General features: G+C 39.4%; 2 protein-coding genes across 3 annotated transcripts; one reads left to right on the top strand and one right to left on the bottom strand.

The window, feature by feature from the left end:
* The first annotated feature begins 181 nt into the window (after positions 1–181).
* On the top strand, positions 182–13,539 carry zc3h6 (zinc finger CCCH-type containing 6). 2 transcript variants are annotated; one of them, XM_077217432.1, is made up of 12 exons: positions 182–619; positions 2,994–3,198; positions 3,284–3,406; positions 3,490–3,715; positions 3,853–3,986; positions 4,072–4,200; positions 4,322–4,436; positions 7,275–7,384; positions 7,901–8,118; positions 8,491–8,933; positions 9,030–9,209; positions 11,235–13,539. In XM_077217432.1, the coding sequence occupies exons 1-12, from the start codon at positions 534–536 to the stop codon at positions 12,719–12,721; spliced, it is 3,456 nt and encodes a 1,151-aa protein (XP_077073547.1). In that variant the 5' UTR covers positions 182–533; the 3' UTR covers positions 12,722–13,539. The 2 variants fall into 2 exon arrangements, with proteins under 2 accessions (XP_077073547.1, XP_077073546.1); XM_077217431.1 differs by having other exon boundaries at positions 4,069–4,200.
* A 51-nt stretch (positions 13,540–13,590) lies between these two features.
* Positions 13,591–22,146, bottom strand: LOC143724416 (uncharacterized). The gene is made up of 8 exons (XM_077217430.1): positions 22,103–22,146; positions 21,737–21,934; positions 20,740–20,923; positions 15,452–18,718; positions 15,179–15,376; positions 14,928–15,100; positions 14,639–14,756; positions 13,591–14,433 (listed from the first exon to the last, which is right to left on the bottom strand). The coding sequence occupies exons 2-8, from the start codon at positions 21,928–21,930 to the stop codon at positions 14,218–14,220; spliced, it is 4,350 nt and encodes a 1,449-aa protein (XP_077073545.1). The 5' UTR covers positions 21,931–21,934; positions 22,103–22,146; the 3' UTR covers positions 13,591–14,217.
* Between the last annotated feature and the right edge of the window lie 811 nt (positions 22,147–22,957).

The following is a 22,957-nucleotide window of genomic DNA, read 5'->3' as shown; positions in this document are numbered from 1 at the left end:
ATACTAACGTGTACGCTGTGAGCAAAATGATTGGCACCTCCGACAACCAATAGATCAACAGAAAATTGCCCTCGCACTTAGGCGCCAGTGGTCAAACCAATAGCAGAGCAAGACAATGCAGATTCTCAACGTCGGAAAGGCCAGTGATTGGCTCCGAACACAAACTGGGCGGGACCACTGGCTACTGCAAGATCCTTGCAGCCATTTTTACGAAAGTGTTGCGGCCGCCATGACTGTGGAAGATCCCGAAAAAAACTTCGATTATAAACACTATATTCTGCGTCTGCAGTCTCGCACCAGGTCATCTGTGAAACCGCCGGGGACATAAACAAAGCTGAGGGTATCAAAGCTGTGTTGAGACAGCGTTAAACATGAGACCGGATATAATGTCTGTTAAGCGTCTCATGTGTTGTTGAGACGTGTAAACCGTGAGTTTTTCTCCAGACTGTCAGTATATCAAAACCTTCAGCCAACGAGTGACTGATGCTCCTAACTCTGGTTGCGGAGAAGGGCCAGTTGCGTTTCCAACCATCATGGCTTTTGTGAGCCTCTTCTCCAGTCCCCCAAGCCCCGTACTTGACAAAAACATGACAGACTGTGAGCTGACAGGGGAAGAAAGGTCGAGTAAACATGTTCTTATCTGCAAATGCTTCACTGTGCAGGTTCATGTGTGTGATTGTGAATCTTTTGGCACCTATCTTGTTTTTTTTCAACGTCAAGTCTTCGTTTTCGTTTTAGGACAGGCCTTTCCCCCAGTTCACTAAGTAACTTAGTGGTCATATTTTCCTGCATGCACTTTCATTTTAATATCTGTTACAGAGGGAAGCAAGTGACACTGCTCATCTTTGTCAGTTTTCATTGTTTTCCCCCACTTGGTTTGCGTTCTTATCTAGCTGATTTTGAAGGACATTTGGGTTTTTGTAGAAGGCTGTTGCTGGTTATTATTACAGTAATGTTAATAAGTACTTTCAAGGCTTTTGAATATGTAAATATATATTGTGCCCCGCCCACTCACGTACCATCGGAACGCCCCGCCCACCTGGGAAAAGAAAACATGTCTGATAGGGATTCGTGGCAGGACTGTTGTGGCTTTGTAAGCCATGCGTTGAGCTGTTGTAATTGTCAACCAGGTCAGGTGGACAGTCTGACATAAGTTTATCTGCCCATTGTTAACTTGACATGAAACCTGGCCCAATTTATTTTCTTTAATGCATTCATGGTTTTATTGAGCACCATTCATCATCACAATGTTTATAACATCACACTGCGTGTTGTCCATATTTGTCATGTCATTGTTCGAAATTGTTGAATCAGTTCATTGAAACAAACATTCACATCCCAATTGATTTTAAGCCAACATGAGTTTGCTGCTCCATTAATGTTGCAATTGGCATTTAAGAGGATAGTTTATGTAACTCTGGAATTACCCAAAGTTTATTTTCTTTCATGCATTCCTGGTCTCATTGTGCATGATTCACCACAATTTTTATAACACTGTGTTGCCCATTTTTGTCAAATTGCATTGGCATAATTGATGTTAAATCAACGGTCATGTTTTTGAACTCATAATTAGATCGGCCTAGAATAAAATAAATATTAAGTTATGTAACAGATAACATTTCCCCCCCTCCCTATTTATCTAGGGCATTTTGGAGGCTATTTTGATCTGATTCCTGAATAATTTCTGACCCTGATTCTGATGCATTTATATCCCATTAATATAATTGCACTTCAGTTGCAAATATGGCCAACAGTGATATAGCATGCATTTTTGAATAAAGAGTTTGCTGGCTTGGCCTTGACAGAATCCACATGCAAAAACAGTCCAAACCATGCCAGCTGTTTTTCAGCATTGTAGCACCTCTGCGTGTGCATTACATGCATTTAGTTTCAATCTAAATTTAGCCATGAGATCATTGGTTATATTTTAATATTGAAGAAGTGTAATGTGTTTTAAATATTGTAATCATTGAGTTTTGCTTCCATTTCCCCTTGTTTTTGCCCTCCAAGTTCAACACAGAAAACACCCAAGTTTGTCATCAAACCAGTAATCTCACATACATAGTGACCACATCCTCCTGTTTACAAACGTGCAGAAACAATTTTCTCTTTAGGTTTTTGAACACACTAAGGGCTATTTTTTGGCATGTTCAATGCTAAGTCACTGTATGTAAAGGACATTTATTTAGCTGTAATACCCAGACGTGTAAAAATCCAATAGATCTTGGTTTCTTTCTACAGTGTCATGGCCTACTTTGTCTAAAACCTTCACAGCCTCAGTGTTATCGTGTCCTTGTTCTCTCTGCAGACTTTAACGCTGAGAAACTGTTGGGAATTTGACAACTGGCTAAACAAACATTCACGTCCATTTTGGTTTTAATCCAAAAAGAGTTTTCCATTGATGTTGCATTGGGCATTTAAATTGAAAGTTTATGCCCTAGGATTATGTGACTCTGGAATTACCCAAAATATTAATTTAATCTGAAACGTATCCAAAAAAAGACAACTTCATTAAAAATATATATATATATATTATGATGAAAAGCAAAGCAAACTGTATTGTTCGGATCCCGCCTATGATCTTTAGAATAGAAGCTTATTTTGTGTGTTATATTCTTTTTAGTTGTATTTACTTTTAGATTTACAAGAATTTTATATACTGAAGAAAACAAGTGTTGTTTGCCTAAGCAAAACTGAACGACACTATACTATGGGGTTGTGGGTGTTTGCCAGTGCATTGCTATGCAGTTTCTAGGATGTTCTTTGAGGTTGCTAGAGCATTGTGGGTGGATGCTTTTTGGCATAATTCTTTAATACTTCATAACAAACTCCTAACTGAGTATGCACATTAATAGTAATGTTCCTATCCTCATCAAACAACATTGGATGCTACTGACTGTTTTGCCTAGAATATTTATTTTTTCCACTGATTTGATTGTCTTTTCCTGGCTTGATCGTTTTTGTTAATGAAATGCTCAAACATTTTCTTACAGGGAGGATGGTGAATTGGAGGATGGAGAAATAGATGATGAAGGCATAAGCATAGAAGAAGTAAAGGAAACTAAGGAAGAGTCTGAAGGGGCCGAGAAAGACAAAGAGAAGGTCAAAGACGAGAAGTCACACCGGCATTCACGAAAGCGACACAGGAAAATTAAAGAAAAACGACGGTCGAAGAGGAGAAGACGAGACCGACAAAAGGTAAATGTATCATTGCATTTTTTTTCAACTCGTTTGTTTTTTCCTTTCCTTTTATGATTTTTTTTTACATGTTTTCCAATTTCAGCATCACTCTCCATCCAGTGGCTCCAGCTCGGACAGCTATGACTCTGAGCATGAGCATCAAGAAAGACCTAAAAGCAAGAAGAGCAAAGGGACATATCGTGACCATGACAGCGAGTTGTCTCAGGTGAGTTCAGGGTTTTGGCTACTGAATTTTAAATTTAATTTTCTTCCCGCTCAATAAATTTCTCTTTCTACCTATGATGCTAGCGGGAAAATGAACCTGTAAAACCACCGAGATCAATGCAGCACAAAAACAGTGATCTGGACAAATACAGTGACTACAGTGAAGAAAAGTATGACTATGATGACGAGGATGATTTCTCAGAGGAGTTGTCTAAATACAAACATGCTAAGGAGTCATCTGGTCGTGGCAGAGGAGGGCCAACAAGGGACCAGGCCAAGAGACCAATTATGAAGGGACAACAACAGCAGTGTATGTTTTGTTTACTTCAAAATATTATAGAGGTCTACATAGAAATTCATTCCCAATTCAAGACTCAACAGACTGAACCCACAATCTTCTGTGTGGTTATCTCTTGTCTTTTTCTTTTACTTGTTCTTGTTATATAGTTAGTGGACAACGTGGTAGAGGTCGTGGTGCCCTTGGCAGGGGGCGAGGAATGCCCAACAAAAATAAGAAACAAAAGGGCAAGAACTGGGGCCGAGGCCGTGGTCGAGTAGGAGAGCAGGGTGGAGGAGACATGGTGAGAATTTCTCATTTTTGATCGGATCATCACCATTAGGATCTCAGAGCACTCTTTTTACATGTCGTCATGTGTCTTGTAGCAGGAATCCAAAGGTCCGCCCAGTTTCCAGAAGAAGCGTCCAATCATGAGCCAGGAATTCATTAATCAACATACGGTTGAACACAATGGGAGGCACATTTGTAAATATTTCCTTGAGGGTCGATGCATCAAAGTAAGCTATTAAAAAACTGTAATACAAATACATCACACAAACATGGTTAAACATCTCATTTAATTAATATTTGTTAAACATTTGTACATGCTTTAAGATATTTTATTCATATTGCTTACAGGGGGACCAGTGCAAGTTTGAACATGATAATGTTGTTCCAGAGAAGAAAAAGGAACTGTGCAAATTTTATGTCCAAGGATACTGTACCAAAGGAGATATCTGTATATACATGCACAATATCCTTTCAAAACATTTATTGGATGAGTTTTTTTTTTACAGCTTAACTGTAAAAGAGATAATCTTCACATGTCTTTAGGGTTTTCTCTTGTTAGGAGCCAAGCACTGAAGGTGCGTAGTAGGGATGCTCCGATCGATCGGCCGGAGATCGGTATCGACCGATAATCACATTTTATGACTCGATCGGTACTCACTAAACTTAGCCGATCTCACAAACCGATCACAATTTGATTACGTCAAAACGTGAGAATAAGGTACATGATGCGTGGGGACTTAAATGATTTGGCAGTCATGTCATCACCGGTGTGGAATTACTTTGATGTGTCGAGAAACAATGAAAAAATTAGCTATTTGCCATGTATGTTACAAAGGAATCTCATGTGGAGCAGCGTTGTCCTCCAGAGACATCGCCTTTCTGAAGAGTTGCTCTGCTCGCTCTGTCCACACAGCGCCGCTCGCTCAGAACGCCCGCACTGACGTGCTGGTTAGGAAATATATGAAATAAATTGGGCTGCCCGTGCACGACTAAAGTTTTTTTTTTTCTAGTTGACTAAGAGTAGTTCATTTAAGCAATTAGTCTAATCGCATATTTATATTAATTTAATTACTTTAATATATATGGGAGAAAATACTAAACCATAATGAGCGCTATCGTAATATTGCATATTCCGCATATCAAGCGCATACATAAAGCTTCCACAAAGAACAGGCAAAAGTTATGTTTATGCAGCCTGATACATTTTAGCTGTTTATTAATAAACTAGTGTTTTCTGGCTGCAAAGATACGGTTGGCGATGTTGGCGAATCTTCGCATGTAGTGAACGTGCCTATAGAGAGAAATGCACACTTCATACGGATTAGCCTATAAGCAGAGAGTACCCCATTTCTTATCGATTTGAATTGTTTGTTTTTTTAAAGTAGACATTTCAAGCTCAGGTCTGTGAGGCATGTCGTTTATACGCTTAGTTTCAGTTTCATTTATGAGACGCGCTCCAGTGCACGCGCGGGCGCCTCCGTGTCCTATTATTTTGTCTGCTATATTTCGCTTCTTATTTATTAAATCCAGACAATTGGTTGATGAAACATTGATTGAAATTAAGATACAATTTTTACAAAACGAAATTTACTTTAAAGAATGGCTTTCTACAAAACAAAACTTAATTAAGTGGTCAATATCATGTCTGACCCACTCCAAATGTCTCCTGATATATTGGGCATCTCTTACCTCTTACCTCTTACCATATCTTACCTTATCTCATGCGATTCCTTTCTCATATAATCAACATAGGTGAAATTTAAAAAAGAACATTATATTATATAAAACAAATATGAAATGTATATTTACGTTTTTAAGTTATATTTAAACGTCAGGCCACTCCGCTTTTCTCGTGTGTGGCCTATACATGCATGTGTGCGTACATATGGGGGAGGGGTGCGATTTTCGAATAATACCCAGCGATCTTCGAATATTATTTTTGCTTGGAATGCCCATCCCTTCTAATGAGTAGCATCAAACTACTCCAATTTGTTCTTTTAGGAGTTTAAATTATTTATTTATTTAATTTTTGTCCTGCTCAGACTTGTTTTGGACAAGGTTTAACTTACATCAGACTACTCTATTTTAGGTGATTACATGTTTATGTTGTCCTCCAAAGTTTACTATTGGACAATGTTTAATTAAACCTTGTGGGCTGCATCAGACTGCTCCATTTTGTTTGTATTTATCTTTGTTCTTATATTAAGTAGCCTATATTAAGCATCGGGATCGGTATCGGCCAATCACCATGCCAAGAAATCGCCTATCGGTATCGGCTGCAAAAATCCTGATCGGAGCATCCCTAGTGCGTAGGCTAGGCACCTATTTTAATCGTTAGTCGTCGTCTTTTTCTTCCGCTTCTTCTTTCATGCTTGAGTCTATGGAAGCCCATAGACCTGCTTATGGGAAAGGATAGTAATTTGGCACACCGATTTTGTAGTTTCTTAACTCAATCCCTCTAGCGCCACTAACTGTCCAAAGTTTCTCTTACGTTTATGCTAATAACTTTTGAACTGTAAGGGCTAGAAACAAAATGAAACCAGATCATCTTCAAACAAAAAAGTTATGGAATTTAAGTTGATTCGTCAATCCGTTCTCGAATAATGCACAAAAGAATTCAACAAAGAACAAAATTGGACGTGAGGCTATATCTCTGCAACGCTTTAGCGTATTCTGACCAAACTTGGTGTGTGTAATGACAACCATGACCTAAGTGTACCTGCACAGTTTCGACACAGAGCCACCTAGTGGTCGGGAGATAGGAAAAAAGTCTCTTTTTGCTTATAACTTTTGAGCGGTTTGGCCAAATATCATATTTTGGGTGTCGGCCATTTTTAATTTTATTGTGAAATGCTATATTTTATGAACACATTGCTGTATCGCTACGAAACTGGGTAAGTGTCATCAGCACCACGCCCTGAAGGTACTCAAAAAGATATGAGACAGCACCACCTTTTGGTAAAAAATTATAATGAAATTTCAAAAAATGTTAATTGCTTTCGATTTAATTATCCATATTGTAATTACATTTCTCGGGTCATGCCGAGAACAGAGTTACAAATTTCGCCATAGTCAGATGAACTTCCTGTCTGCCATTTTGATTTTCTTAAAAACATACTTTTTCTAACTCCTCCTAGACCATCTGTCCGATTTTCACAAAATTCGTCTTAATATGTCTTAATCATTGTTACAGTTGCTCTGATGCTGGCATGACTTATTGTGACGACCTTGTGCTTGGCCAATTAATTTATGCTTGCAGCTTTATTTTTTCCTTGTTTTGGACCTTGACCCTAAAGTGTATGTGAGTATCCTTGCAAATTCTTTCACACCGGAGCAAAGTGTTATCAAGGTGATAACTGCAAGTTTTCCCATGATCCTTTAACCGATGTTACCAAGGAACTTTTGGACAAGGTATTGGCTAACTTGTCACTTAACATTCAGTTTCCCTTCAAATACATGCACTTTATGCATATTTAAAATGCACTGATTCCTGATAATTTTAAGTAACCTTGGATAATGTGCCTTGCTCAGCTATGCAATGGTAATAAAAAATGTGTTGTCAGCAACTGTCCAGTTCAAGGCTCAAAATTGTTTTATTGCACTTTATATGCAGTCCAGTGGCAAGATGCATAAACAGCCAATATGACTGTGTCTTAAGAAGTAGTCTGACCAACATGGGGTAACAAGTCTTACTTTTCAGATTCTAATTAGACCAATTTACTTTTTTACGTAACTAACAGTGAACAATTAGATGACTAACTTGTAAGAGTAGTCCAAGCAATTTATGCCACCAGCCACAGGTATGGAAATATCAATCTCATATCTAGCTAATTTTAAGTTTTAAATATTTTCAACTCTTTGAAATATTTTGTGAAATTCAACAAATAAAGCATGCAATGGAAACCTGATTGATGTTGCACATTTTAGATCCTAAATACAGATGAGGAAACTGTCAATGAAGATGAGATGGAGTTAGCAGATCTGAGAAAACAAGGAATTGCCCCACTGCCTAAACCCCCTCCCGGAGTTGGATTGTTACCCACCCCTGGGCCTGGAAGTCCCCCGGATGGAGGAAAGAAGATCCCCTCTCTGTTTGAGATCAAAGTTCAGCCTACTGTGGATTTGGCACAGAAGATTGCTCTAAGGTACTATTGGCAATTATTGACTGAATCCCATTTTTACTCTGTTTACATCCAGAATGTTTGGGCAAGTTTACATCTGATATAACCAGCTTTAGCATTGCCATTTCACCTTTTTCATACTCCTATTCTTGTTTCATAAAGTCATAATGAATAGTGGATTCCCATCTACGTTTTGCATGTCAAACTACTTTAAAATCGAGAACTGTTCTTGGCATGGATGGATTACCTATTCAAAATTATAGAAAAGTAAAGTTCACAAACTTTTTCCTCCCTGTAGTCCAAATGAGCGTCACTGAAATACGGTCATCACTCTAGTTATGATTTTATATCTTGCTATTTTATTTGTGCATTTATTTGTTGTGTATTTTATTGCAGGCCAAATTTCTATAACAGTGCATCTCCCCCTGCTGGACAGTTTCAAGGTGGTCAACAGTTTGGAAGTAGCCCTGAGGATATGCAGGCTGGCAATATGATGTCTTCTCCACCCAATCCTTCTCATCCCAATCCTTCTCATCCCCCTCATCCAGGCTCCATAAGAAGCCCTCCCCTACCATTCACAGGTCCAGGAATGCCTCAAAGTCCTCCAGGGCAACCTCCACCCCAAGGCTTTGGTCATTGCCCTCCAATGCCACCTCCAGGTCAGCCTCCTCCTTTCCACGTCAACATGCAGCACATGAACCATCCTCCATTAAATCACCAGGGGGCTCCATTTCAACCTGTGCCTGACATGCAAATGAAAATGCCTTTCCCAAACATGGGCCAGATGCCCTCCGAGTTCTTCAAGAATTTGTTTAGCAGTCAGTCTCTGGCCCAAGGGGGTAGGTCTTCATTTAGCTTTAAAAAGTTTGTTTTCATTAATAGTTACTTCTAAAGCTTGATATTTATGAAATACCCTATTTCTGTTGTACCTACAGATGAGGCACCCATCCAGGACTCCCAGCCACATGGTAACACTAATTCCAGTGGGATGCAGAACTTCCTGCCAGCTGTACAGAAGGTTTTGCTTTTACATCTAAACCAGAACAAGCAAGACTCTGAGTCTCATAGGGACGAGGGATGTGGACAAGGGTCTGCACCTCCCAACAGAGAGAAAGGTTAGAGAAGGATGTTGAAAAATAAACATTTTGAAACAATATTGCTTTAACTTTGAACAATGGCGTGTTGCAGGAATGAGTTCCGAAAATGGGAAAAAAGTTAGTTTTTTTACTTCTGGTTCCATCGTCCTAAAGTCAATGGGTCTCATTCATGAAACACGAGCAGAACGAATTTTTGTGTAAATCGTGTGTAAAGTGGTTCTGGCGTACATTTTCGGATTCATTAAAATGTTTGTATTTTCCAAATGTTAGTTGGTACGCAAGAAATCTACACCTGCTCCCAGCCACGCGTAAATAGTGCGCTTAACACCCGAACGTTTTGCTCATTAATAAGGCTGCATTTTAATTTACCTTAATCGGGTACATATTTACACAGCATTTTGAAAAAATATTATATATAGTAATTACATACGTTTTTTCTTATTATGAGAGCCAGTAATAGCATCTGCGATGGTGGTCCTTCTCCAGTTTTAATACGATTTCTCCGAAGTGAACTAATTCGTTTTTTGCTCTCAAGCTTAATGTCGAACCATTTTCTTCTCACTTCTGGGAATGTTCGATTAGCAGTTGAAACTCCATTGACTGCATCTGTAATATGCTGCCAAGCTTCCTTTTTTTTTTAGGACCCGATACGACACTATCTACGCTTGAAAATAAAATGTGGCGTTTTGAATGAACTTCTGATAATAAAACTTCAATTTCTGCATCTGAGAAATTTTTCTTTTTCATTCGCATTCATGTCATAATATGATGCCCATATATAGTTGTCAGTCGGATTTAATGGGCGGGATTTATGGTAATTGAGAATGAACGTGCACGCGCATCCCATTTACGACTGATTGGAATTCATTAACACACACACACATTTCACTATCACATCTGACGTTTACGAAGTATTTGTGAATCAGGAGAAGAGTTTTCGGGAAGGTCTCTTTACGCACAAATCACTCGCATATTTACTCGTATATTTACGAATGTTTCATGAATGAGACCCAAAGCGTTTTTGGTCAAATGTTTGAAATAAAAGCTGTGGTTAACACAAGCTCAAGATATTTTATTATATGTCAAAATGCATCAGTTATATATTGTGATTTAAATTTTTTTTTTAAACGTTTTTACTTGTCTGAAAAAGGCAGTTGCTAACAAGTGGCTAAATGGGACTACAGAGGTTGTCGGGGACATTTAACATCATCATGATGAACAGGAAAACTCATCTACTCAATATCTACTTTTACAGCCTAGTTGTGTTTATATTCTAAAACTTTTCTAAAACCTTTCAACTTGCTGATTTTAAATAAAGAATGATTATGTTTAGATGTGCACCAATAATGCAATCTTTTCCAATAATCAGAGTAAGGACTTAATCGCAGTAAAATGACACGAGCAAACCTCTGCAGTCCTATTTCCATGCAATTTTCATTATTCTGTTTATTCGCTCAGAAGTGTGGTTATTTCTATCGCCATTATTTGCATATCCCACAGCACAAATTATGAACTCACATACAGTAGGCATGTTACTGGCCACTGTTTTAAACTACTTGCATCAAATGCAAAACACATTTCTACGGACATATTGGATATTATTCGGTGCCGTGATGAACATAGCAATGGGGGAATTAAGATTTTAATTGCATTAGTTTGATCAAACTATTGTGTTATAATGATGAGGTAAAGTTTAATGGCAATATTGCCAAAATCGCATTATAATTGCATTACGAGTGTGCATGTAAACATACTCATTGAAAAATTGTCGAAAGCTTGGTGACTAAGTTGAAGTCAGGTTGCCTAACTTTAACTTTCTAATTCTGGCATTTGTATTTAGACTTCGAAAATTATTTTGACAACAAACCTTGTAAGAATCAAGCGTTGGCCTACAAAATTACATAATTCCTGCAGCAATCTAGTAGAACTGAAACTAAGAACTGAATTATTGAATGGTAATAAACTAGCAAAGATGGTTTAAAAATATGAAGTTCTAGGTTCCGGTTTGAAAGTTCATATTCTAACATAATTTCTGTTTATTAGATGAAACCCCTAATTGGTACTCCAGTGACGAGGAAGAGGGCAGTAGCGTTACAGCCATCCTTAATTCTCTAAAGAAGCAGAATGATATGCTGAAAAACCAGCCAAGCATGCCACAAGCCGACCCTAGACTCCAAAAGGAGCGATCATTGCCCAGCGATCCTCGAATAAAAACTGACCCACGTCAGCGACCTCCAGACCCCAGGAAAGACGCTGGAGATGGTGTCGGGGATCCCAGGCTTGCCAGAGACCCACGCAAGTTGAAACCTATGGATGCCTCCAAACCTGATGCTCATCGCCACCAAAACCCCTCCAGGTCCCACAAACCGCCCACTGGAGACGATGATGAGGAGTTTGAAAGAGAGCTAAGGGAAAGAGCAGCCTTGATCCCATTGGATCCCAGTCCTGGAGCCACACTGCGAGACCCGCGCTGTCAGATAAAGCCGTTTAGTCACATCCGGGTGGATATTCTCCTCCAGCGTCCGGTCTTTGCTCAATCCATGGTTTGGGCTCCAGAAGACCTCATTCCTCTATTGATTCCCAAACAGGAGCACTCCATAAACCTGCCGCTCCCCCCTTTAATAGCAGATGCTCAACTAAACCGTACCCTTTCCTCCCCTCCGGATCATCCTCCGTCAGCAACTCCGTCTCCTCCTGATCCACGTCTCGCAGCCGCCCGCTTTAAGGAGGGTGTTAGTCGACTCGGGAGCCCTCCCGGTAGAACGGTAGATTCTCGCCACCATCATCCGGATAAGCCCTTGGACCCACGTACTCACAAGACTCTTGATCCCAGAATCAGCCGATCTGGCAGCCTGGACTCCAAGCCTCCAGGTGTGAGAGAGAGTCCATCAGGAGGAGGAGGAGATCCACGGCTACAGCGTGGATCCTCAAACCAACCTGTTGCCGCTTCCGTTAAGCTCGATTCGGAGAAGTTGCCTCCATATGCTCCCCGTCTGGCATCTTCCATCGGTGCAGGTCTTGATAGTCCGACGACGCTGTTAGGTGGGATCAGTTTATACGATCCGCGCAATCACAGCTTACTCTCCCCGAAACGTGAAAGCGAGGAGCACCCTAAAAAGTCGAGTATCATGAAGCCTTCTGTGAAGCTTCAAAGCTCTCCACCACATGCCTCGCCGTCACAGGGAACAGGGTTGGAAAAAGATGAAAAAAGTCCAGTTGATGACTCTGAGAGCAAAACAAGTGGCTGTACATCAAATCCTCCTCCCACTCCTCCTGTGCCTACAGTTATGCCAGCGTCTCCGTGTTCGCCAGTTCGAGCGCCAGCTCCCGCTGTGCACAACTTGCCCATCCAGGCACTAGCAGGACTGATACGGCCTGCGTACACGGACCCACGCCAGAACAAACCTGTGGGATCTGCCGGCGGGACTCCGCAAGAGGATGAGGACGATAAAGACAGTAAGAAGAAAGACAGACCCCTGAGGGATGTCTTTAAAACCTTTGACCCGACAGCCTCACCATTCTGTCAGTAAACACACTTTTACTAAATATAGCTCATGCATTCACTGTATTCTGTACTTTGTATTCACCCTGCATGTATATGAAGCTTTTCTATTTATTTATATTTGTTTGTACACATATTCTCCACTGCTGCATCATTGTCTAAGCAGAGATATTTTTGTTTTGGCTCTTGTGCGTTTATAGATTCTCATTAGATAGTCAATTGTGTCACAACAAAGGACTTTATTTGCTCAAGAAGCATTTTAAGTACATTTGTATCTGGGATATGGACGCTTTGGTAAGCAGAGTCTGCTGATCAGGTGCGTATTTGTAATATCAGTGACCCATTGTTGCTTTAGAAGGTTAAAAGGGATGTGTGGCTTATAGTATTCATATTTGTTGTACTGTGTAATACATAAATCTATTAAAAATATAAATTTTTGCTAAATTCCCACAGTATTTATCACATAACTACATACAAAGCATATATAAACACTGTAATATAGCATAACTTCTATGTCTCATTTATCTAAAATGTGCATTTTCATCAAAGGTACAGTTGTGATTTTGGTGAGGGAAAAGGTTAATGTATGAGATTCCTTTCAGAGAGTATCTATTGTAAATGGTTTTCTTTTTAACACGAGGCATTTTTCATCTTTTTTATTGTCTTTTTTTTTTGTGTAGATATTTTTATTGTATTTGTTTATGTATATTTTTCCACAGAAAATGCTGAATTGCTTTTGTGTTCTTTTACCATTGAGTGAAATGCTAGTAAGGGAATTTAAATACAGCAGTCACTTTCTTCCTTTTTTTAATTCATTGTCTAAAATAAATTTAAAATGAATTGTGATCCTGATGTTGACTTCAGTCATTGTTGCAGCCTTCTGCCTAATGCATTATATTTGTTTTACAGTAAATATTTATTCAGAGGCCATAAAAGTGCTCTGTGCAAAAACAAAATGGTTTCAATGTCACATCATCATTTGTTTATAAGTACAAATTGTACACCTGAACTTATATCTAGGATGTATGTATGCTGAAATCTATCGCCAAAAATGTTTGTAATTGAAACATAATATGAAACAATTAGACAATGAGTTGAAAAATACCAATTAAATGCAACCAAAAAAAAGAGAACATTCCTAATGTAAGATTACAATCCTCGCAATCATTGAATGCATAAATATGTATACCTCAACATATTTTTCTTCCTTTAGATTTCAGGAATATAAGTTAATATTTTTTGTATTTATGTATTTTTTCTACACATTAATTTTATAATATATAAATGTCTGAACCTGTATAAATTGTGTTTTTTTATAAGTATTGAGGTAAATGATTTATAAATGTGATCAGGCATGCAATTTCTATTTAGACTGCATTATGCACATTTTGTTATTTTTAAGGTCTCTGAATACATTTCTTTTTGAAAATCACAAAGCACATTCTGTGCAGGCTCTTTTATGATCTCTCACTATACAATAACAACAGAATAAAACCAAAAGTTACAGGCAAAAATTAAGACAGTTTATTTCATGTTTACTCGTTTGTAATTTTCTAACACATTGATGGGTGGAGCGAGGCTGGGAGCCGCTGAATGCTGGGAGGTCCTTCGTAGCCCCAAATCATCGGTTTCAGGGTTGAGCTGTTCTTGAGCTCGGTGGATTAGGAGACTCTTTTTCCACTGGAAACAGAAAGCTGCTGCTTTTGCTGCTTCAGAGTTTGGCTCAGGTTGTTTCAATCCCTGTAAAATCAGATAGAGCCATTTAAAATTGAAAACATCAAAGTTGATCATGCCAGATAACATACAAGAGAAGATAGACACCACAACTTTTTATTCATTCTCTGGTGTTATGCACCAGACTTTGGTTTCCTTTTTGCCTTGTCTGTTCACAGTGAACCTTTTGCTCCCTAAATATATAATAATAAGCTTTTTCAACTTCCCTTACCCTGATGCAAGCAGTTTCTGCAGCTCGTACTCCTTGGATAACCGTCCGGAGTAGATTCTGTGCGTTCTTCACCAGGATCTCATCTGATGATTTGCACCCAGGAGTAACTGCATTAACACTGGAGAGACACCATGCACCCCTTGGGTCACATGAGATTTTTGCATGTTTAATTTATTGGTAATATTGTCGTTTAAACAAGATTGAATTAGTCAGTGATGTAGGGAAGAAAGACCTTCAACCAGAATTGTTGGGATTCGGGGAGATTAATATGCTATTGATTATCTCTCACCTAGATATGATGGTAAGTTGGTTGGAAATGGTAAGAATCTGCTCTGCAATGACACAGAGCTCATCTGTGCAATGCTTGTCCAAACAGTGGTCCGCTATGACACGCACAAACTGGGTGATCGACTGGCCACTTGAGACGAGATCTTTAGCAGATGTTACAAAAGCATCTTTAGTCTACAGGTGAAACAAACTTTTGTCAATATGGGAACATAACCTTTTTTTTTTCAAAACAAAACTTTAAAAGTTTCTGACCTGGATTGGCCCTTTCTTCTTTAGGTACTGTGCCATGTGATAGAGTTTATCTGCCATTTCTTTTGTCACCTTGACAATCTGGTTACCCTTGTCATCCCACTTCTCAGTCTCCCATTTCAGAAAGAGAGACGTGTAAGAGAGAGTTGAACCTACTAAAGTGAACACAGGACCTCCTGGGCTCCTCTGGGATGTCTCTTCCTAGGGTAGATAAATTACATTTTACATGGCTTAGTCTAAATGCACAATAACATGATTTATAAACAATTGTGTTACCTTCTTTGGTTCCTGATTGGACACATCTGGGATACTGGTACTTGGTTTGCTTTTAATAGGTACTTGAGTATTTGTGGAAGTAGGATGTTGTGTTGCCTTTTGTGTCTGGGACATGACAAATCCACTTGACTCTTTGCCCTGCAAGCCACACTTGATCTTTTCCTTTGTGACCACAAGAATTCCATCTATTTTACTGAGTTCTTTAACAAGGTAATGTGCCTTTGCTGACCAGCACTGTGACTGAACATCAAGAGTGAGAGTGTCTCCAAGAGTTTGCGTCTCTGCTATTAATCTGGCTCTACTCACAATGTCTGACATCTGAAATGTCAAGTGGTCATTAATGAATCTCAGATTGGACCTTTCCTTTGGGTCTCTAATGAAGTTGAAACAGTCCTGGATGGACTCTGCTGCGCTTTTAACATTCTGCATGAGCAATTCTGCAGCACTTTCAAATTGTGCACGTTTCTCTTCAGTTTCCATTTTACTGTCTTTTGTTTGGACCGAGCATGCCAAAGCAATAGTATTTTGAATGGCCATTACATAATCTTGGTTAACTTTGCTCAAAAGACAAGCCAGTGCTTTCATTTTAATCTGAAGCTGTCTCTGAAGCAGCTCTGACTTTGCCAGCATCAGGGCACTTGAGAGGGACACCGTACTAACCCCTTCAGCAACCTGTAGGTAGGAGTCCATAAGCGTCTTCACGTCTTCTTGAAGCTCTCCTAGCAGCTTTACTTTATAGGTATCTCGACAGTTCAGAGAAGACAATCTTGCGGCTTCTTGTATACGAAGTGAGTTCTCGGACAGTACTGCCAACCATTTCTTGGGTGTCATTTGATGTGTAATTAGGTGCCCCTTACCATCAGTAGTAGTAGTTCCCAACATCTTATCCAATGAGTTCAACAGTACTTGGACAGACAAGGCCCAAAGCATGCAGTGACCATCAAGCTCATCAGTTCGAGTTGGTCTTGAACCCACTATGTCTGTGAGATTCTTGGTGTTGGTTTGAGCTTTTTGGAGCTTGCTCTGCAAAGACCCTATACTCTCATGACACCCACCTATCAACTTTATATCTGCTGATGTCACAAGTTGCACAGCATCTGCACACAAACACATGACCTCAGTGAGTTCCTGTGTGATGGACTCCAACATATTTGGTACATAGTTTTGGAACATGGAGGATATAGCATGGTACCACATCCCAGCCACTGGCAGCAGTATCTTCCGCACATTTTTTATGAGGTCAGAGAATTGCGTACTGTGCTTGTAAATGCTATCTGTACCCATGGCTGAGCTCATGGCTGTCTCCTGCGCTGTCTGAACTAGCAAGGGTGTCAATGACACGAGTTTGGACCGCAGACTTTCCACTTGATCATTATCAGCTGCGTCTATGACACTGATGGCTTCTCTTGTAGCTTGGGCATAGCTATTTGAGAGTCCTAGAACTCCAGTGCAAGCCATGTTGAGAGCCTCTACATCTTTACCTTTGGTCATGCAGACAACTTCACACAAAAGAGGCAACATCTCAATATTATGGAGCTGTGCAACAGCTTTAGATTCCACGACTGGTGCAATCCATGCTTCTTCGGTGATTGACACAACATGGTTTATTATTGTTTGAACAGCATGATTCTCCAAACCAACTTCAAGCTGACAAGGAATTTCTTCACTAGTGGAACTTTGCACTAAAGATTCTGTTTTATCAGAGTCTGCAATTAAGCTTTCATGTTCTGAAACGGGGTTAGTACATGGTACAGCACCAGCAGACTGGCGGGCCCCCTCTCGAAGTGGGCTGAGAAGATGTGGATGCTGCAAACCATCAAGTCCTTCACGTAGAATGTCAAAGTGTTTTAAAGCTGTTGAGACACTAGTAGAAAGCAATGAGAAAGCCTCAATGCTAAGACTGGTGTGAGAATATATATCAGTGACACAGCTTGCAACTTCAGCAGCAGATCCTTCCGCTTGTTTTATCAGAACCAGGAGTCCATTACGGTAGATTGGATTGTCACTCCTACTGACATGTCTTCTCACGAGCTGGATAACCAAGCTCATATGGGCAATGAGCATGCTTGCCTGTTTTGTGAGAAACTGTGCATCCTCATCTTTATGTGCCTTAATGCACCCCTTGAAGTTGTTCTCCATCTCCTGCAAAGAAACACAGACAAAGTCCTTCACGTTTATAATGCTACTACAAGCATACAAGAGCTGCTCCATCTCCTCTGACCATCTCTGATGCATCTCTTTTAGTTTTTCCAGAACTTCACTTGAACGCACCTTGTCATCCTCAAAATTTTGTACAAGTGCTGCAATTGCATGTTTCAGTCTCATAATGCATCCCCTTGAGTTCTCTACATCCTCAAGACTCTTTTCATCACACGCTAAAGCAGAGATGAAGCCAGCCACCTCTGATATTTTGTCAGCATGAGCCGTGAAGGATTCCAATTGCACACGAAGTGTTTCCACATCCAACCCATCATCATCTTGCTCATCCTGGAAAGTATAGCCTACGGTGTGCCCCAACTGTTCCAAAGGAGTTGAACTTGTGACAAATATGTTCATTACTTGAAACTGGGTGGCTTTTACCACAGCATCTTCAAGTTTGCGGATTTTCTGCAAAAGGGAAGCATATGATTTTGCAAGCTGTTGATCATCACAGCATTTCATGTGTTGTGATGTCTCTGACCAGAGCTGAAGGACTTGCTTGGAGTGTGCAGCAACCTCAAACTGAATATCCCTCCGAGACGTGTTTGCTACCGCCATGCTGTGAAACACTAGGTCATGAAGTATAACATCAAACCCACCATCTTTAACAGAAGCAGGGTCAGACAGCAGTCTTAGTATCTTGTTCTGTATTTCAGTGTAGTATCCACATGAACCCGTCAAAGCTGGTTCACAATTGCTCTTGAGTGTGGTTATGATGTCAGTTACAGTTGAATCCACCTGGTTTAAGATGTACTGTTTTGCACCCTTAGCCTCTTCGCTGTGTGGATGTTTGATGGTCGTGTACATGGCAGTATGCAGCATGGAAACACATTTTTTCAGGGTTTCCAGAGAAGCCCTCAAATACTCTTGCTGTTTCCTGTCACGCAGTTCCTGAATTCTTTCCACCACTAATTTGTGAAGAAACAGCATTGCCTTTGCGTATACTTGAAATGCTTTTAATAAGGACGAGATGTTCGCTGCAGCTCCGACTTGAGAAAGACACAGCAGAAGCCAGTCAGCAGCCGCTGTGATCTTCCTTACAGTTGCATCATCTTCAACTAGGAGGATCTATAGTTAAAAAACATTTGGAATTGGTGGCATTTCAATCATGTAAGTCGATCGTGTTTAGATGGTAAACCTTTTTCTGCAAAACTCAAAAGATTTGATTGAAAGTTCATGTTTAAGGTTTAGGCATAGATTTACGACTAGGTTTGCAGCACAACTCTAAATAAACTATGAATTCCCCATGTGAGTTTTGCAGGTCCTTTCACAGAATAAGAATTACCGTCTGGACACACACATGTACTGTAGGCTAGGGCTCCTAACTCTGGCCCTCAAGGTTCACTTTCCTTCCTCCATCTCTAATCAAACACACATGAATAAGCTAAACAAGGGCTGTGTCCAAAATCGCCCCCTAATCCCTCATTCACTATTCCCTACATTACTTCACTAATATAGTTGACTTGAGGGAGTGAATGAAAACGAGTGAGTAAATTCGGACACTGAGTGCCTCATTTGCATAGTTTCTGCTTGCCGTCTAAAAATCACTTGAAACAGCAAACTGGCAGCTCCTGTAGTAAGATGGAAAGATTTATCTTGAACTCTGTCATGGAAACAATGAATAAACCTTAATTAAACAATAAAATAATCAATTAAAGAGGACTTTATACCTGTATGATATTACGCTGTAGCCACATCGGACCAGAGGTTTGGAAAATGGATGGATGGATGATTAATCTGCGGCGCCATCTTCTGGTCAGACGCGGTAATTCATTCAGCACACGACTCTTACAGTGCATTATGGGTATTCTCTAGCTGTTGAGTGTACTTCAGTTGTACACTCATTATTGCGGTGTATTGTGGGATTAAATGAGTGCACTCGATAATGGCTCTGTCCCAAATACCACACCTCATAAGCACTTTCGGTCTTGTGGACTTACAATGGGTGCCGCGTGTCCGTTAAGCAGACTTCTTCCCAACAGTCAAAGCGGTGTAGCGTCACGAAAGTGCGGACTCGTAGGAAGACCGCGAGTGCTTAGGGTGCCATTTGGGACAGGGCCATCGTCCACTATGGTCACCACTTTCGGATACCACTACAAATGTTTGTCTCCTCAAGTGCCCTATTTAAGGGTATAGGGGGCGATTTCGGGCACAGCTAAAGTCTTCAGAATTAATAGAAAGTTACAGGCAGGCAGTGTTGGGTGTAACTGATTAGGAAACACTTCATTTTACAGTACAGTACTTACAGTGTACTTACCTAGAAAGTACTGGGTAAAATAAGGTAAGTACATGGGTTTAGGTTAGGTTTAGGGGTAGGTTCAGGGTTAGTACCTAGTTATTACCCAGTTATTGTAATTACTATAATAAGTACATAGTATGTACATGGGAAACAGGACTGTAAAATGAAGCGTTACCACTAATTACTAAGTAATCTTACTAAATAATTACCTACTAATTCCCTCGAAAAGTAAAGTTAGGGATTACTCTTAATTTTTCTGTAATTTAATTACAGTTACTTCTAATGTAATTGAGCTAAATACTGTGTATAGACCAATACGATCTCACAGCAATTCGTGTGCATTTTATGAGGTGGCTAAATCGTACGACCTCACTCGTACAAATTAGCCACCTTGTAAAATAAGTATGAAATGTCATGAGATCAGACTGGTATTAACTAGAAAAATTCTATATAAAACAGTAGTGGGTTTAACATCAAAATGTATTGTCTGATGTTAAAAAGTATGTTTATTATGTAACCTTCTCCCTTTAAATTGTTTGGTCAGTTTAAGGATAATTCATGCAATTTTATAGTATTTATTTGAAAGAATTCAAAGTTTCTTGTCTATTCTTGTATTATTCAGCTGGTTGAGGTTGATATGGGATTTAGAAAGTAATTAGTAATTAAAAGTAATTAAATACTTTTTAGAAAGAGTAATTAGTACAGTAATTACTTTTTTAGAGTAACTTACCCAACACTGCAGGTGAGTTTGATCAAGGTCTAAAGAAAGTAAACACTGAGGTCTAGAGCTGATATAAGCCTACAGTTCACGTCCTACAGTTATTTTTCTTTACAGCACGAAAGATGTTACCTTGACCACACCTAACAGCACGTTTTGAGTGGCTTCGATGAGTTCTTCTCTGTGCTCTATGACCTCTGGTTGTATGCTGAGCTTTTGGGTGGCCAGGAGCACATGTTGACCGGAAACAGTCAGGGATTCCACAAGTGGATCCATCTCCATTTTCAGGATCTCGTCTTCAGTATCTGTCACAAGCCTGAATGCAAGCATATGAGGTATAACGTGAATATCAATCCTCTGTGGACCCGATATACCATCCAACAAAAAAGTAGCATGTTATTTCCTTGTTTTTTCCCACCCCACATTGTACCAAGCTAATGTTTTCTTTTTTACATGTACTATAGTAATTCCCCCACTTTTGTTTTCATACAGCAACATTTCAGATGTTTATGTTTACACACACACACACACACACACACACACACACACACACACACACACACACACACACACACACACACACACACACACACACACACACACACACACACACACACACACACACACTTACTTGTTTTTAAATTGTAAATATTTATATGCTTCACCTTCTACCCCGTTAGAAAAAAAAATCATGCAACTGACCTTGTTACTGATTGTTAGCTTTGTTTTTGTGATTTGTGAGGACATTCAATAGGCGTAATGGTTTTTATACTGGACAAACTGTATATTCTATCCCCTTACACTGTCCGTATCCCTAAACCTACCCATCACACACACACACACACTGCCCATATCTATCCCTAAACCTACCCATCACAGAAAACATTCTGCATTTTTTACATTTTTAATAAAACACTGCTTAGTATGTTTTTAAAGCCATTTGAAATATGAGGACTCATGAAATGTCCTCATTTTTCCGAGTGTCCTGATATTGAAGGTATGTTATCATAAAAATGTCCTCAGTTGTCATGAAAACAAGAGCATGCACACTCACACACACGTTTTTATATTGTTAATATTTATATGCTTCACCTTCTACCCAATTAGAAATAAAAATCATGCAACTGACCTTGTTGCTACAGCTGCCATGTTTTTGGATGCTTTGGCCACGGCTTTAGCTGCAGTTTCCAGTGGGACGAATTCGAGGAGTTCAGTCTCGCTCCCGCACAGCAGGATGAGGTGACACAGGTGAGTGGACAGAGGAGCTGCAACCTGCTCTATTGAGCTCGTTTTTATCAAGCCATCCTCCAGCACAGATGTCATTCTTCTAGCACAAGAAATAAACACTTTTACTGAATACATGTCTATATAAATGCATTACTTGGGGGGAACAAAACATTACATGTGCTACTCTGAGACTGGGATATCAGGTCAAACAATTTCAGATACTGACTGTGTCTCTTCTTTGCTAATGGATATATTAAAATAAGCATACCTGGTGGTGTAGTAGCTCCATGCAAGTGCTCTGCCTGTCACACAATGAACGAGCTAATGAATAATGCAGTGCATTTGCAGTGTTGCAGAACTGTTTGTTTGGCTCTCGGATATCCCATGGTAACCAAAGTAATTTATCACTCATAGTGAGATAAAGAGCTAGTGAAATTGTGTAATAACAAGTACAGCTAAAACAATCAATACTTTAATTCAGAATATTAAAACATATACATTTCTGTGTAGTTTCATTTGTTTAAATGTCTAAACAGATGCCGAGAACAATTTGAGGACTTTCCTAATTTTGATGCAAACTTGTAATTCCATCCTTTACTCTGTATAGCAATCCTTCTAATTACTTTTTTTTTACTATTAATAAACTGTATTCCAGAATACAATGCATTTCCATCCACTTCCACTATGGATTAACCATTCTATATAAACGGATTTTCAACATCCCGAATCATCATTTGATTGCATTGCTAAAAGTAACTTAAAACAAAATTGGCCTATAATTCAAACGAACCATTTTTAAGATGATAACCAGACGCCACTTGCTAAATTCCAACTACTCAAGCATATTACTTTTATTTTTTATAAAGCACATCATTGTATAATGAATTTGGTCATATATAATAAGTAAAAAATAGCAGACATTGAACATTGTAAAGTGTAAACTACGCTAGTTTTACACTAGAGGGCCTCAGTGCAACAAGCAACACTTAATATTTTGGGTGGCACCGAAACAAAACAGAGACGAAACATCTGTTTGTGATTTTTAATTTTAAAATGGCAGTTTCAGTAGATAAATATACAGCTTGAGCTTGTACAACAAACATATTTCTCAATACATCTATAA

The sequence above is a fragment of the Siphateles boraxobius genome, unplaced genomic scaffold (genome assembly GCF_051911475.1).
Source record: "Siphateles boraxobius isolate OS27281-9 unplaced genomic scaffold, OSU_SipBor_1 73, whole genome shotgun sequence".
Classification (NCBI taxonomy): domain Eukaryota; kingdom Metazoa; phylum Chordata; class Actinopteri; order Cypriniformes; family Leuciscidae; genus Siphateles; species Siphateles boraxobius.
The sequence above is the reverse complement of the archived record's forward strand: the minus strand, read 5'-3'. Positions and strand labels throughout refer to the sequence as shown.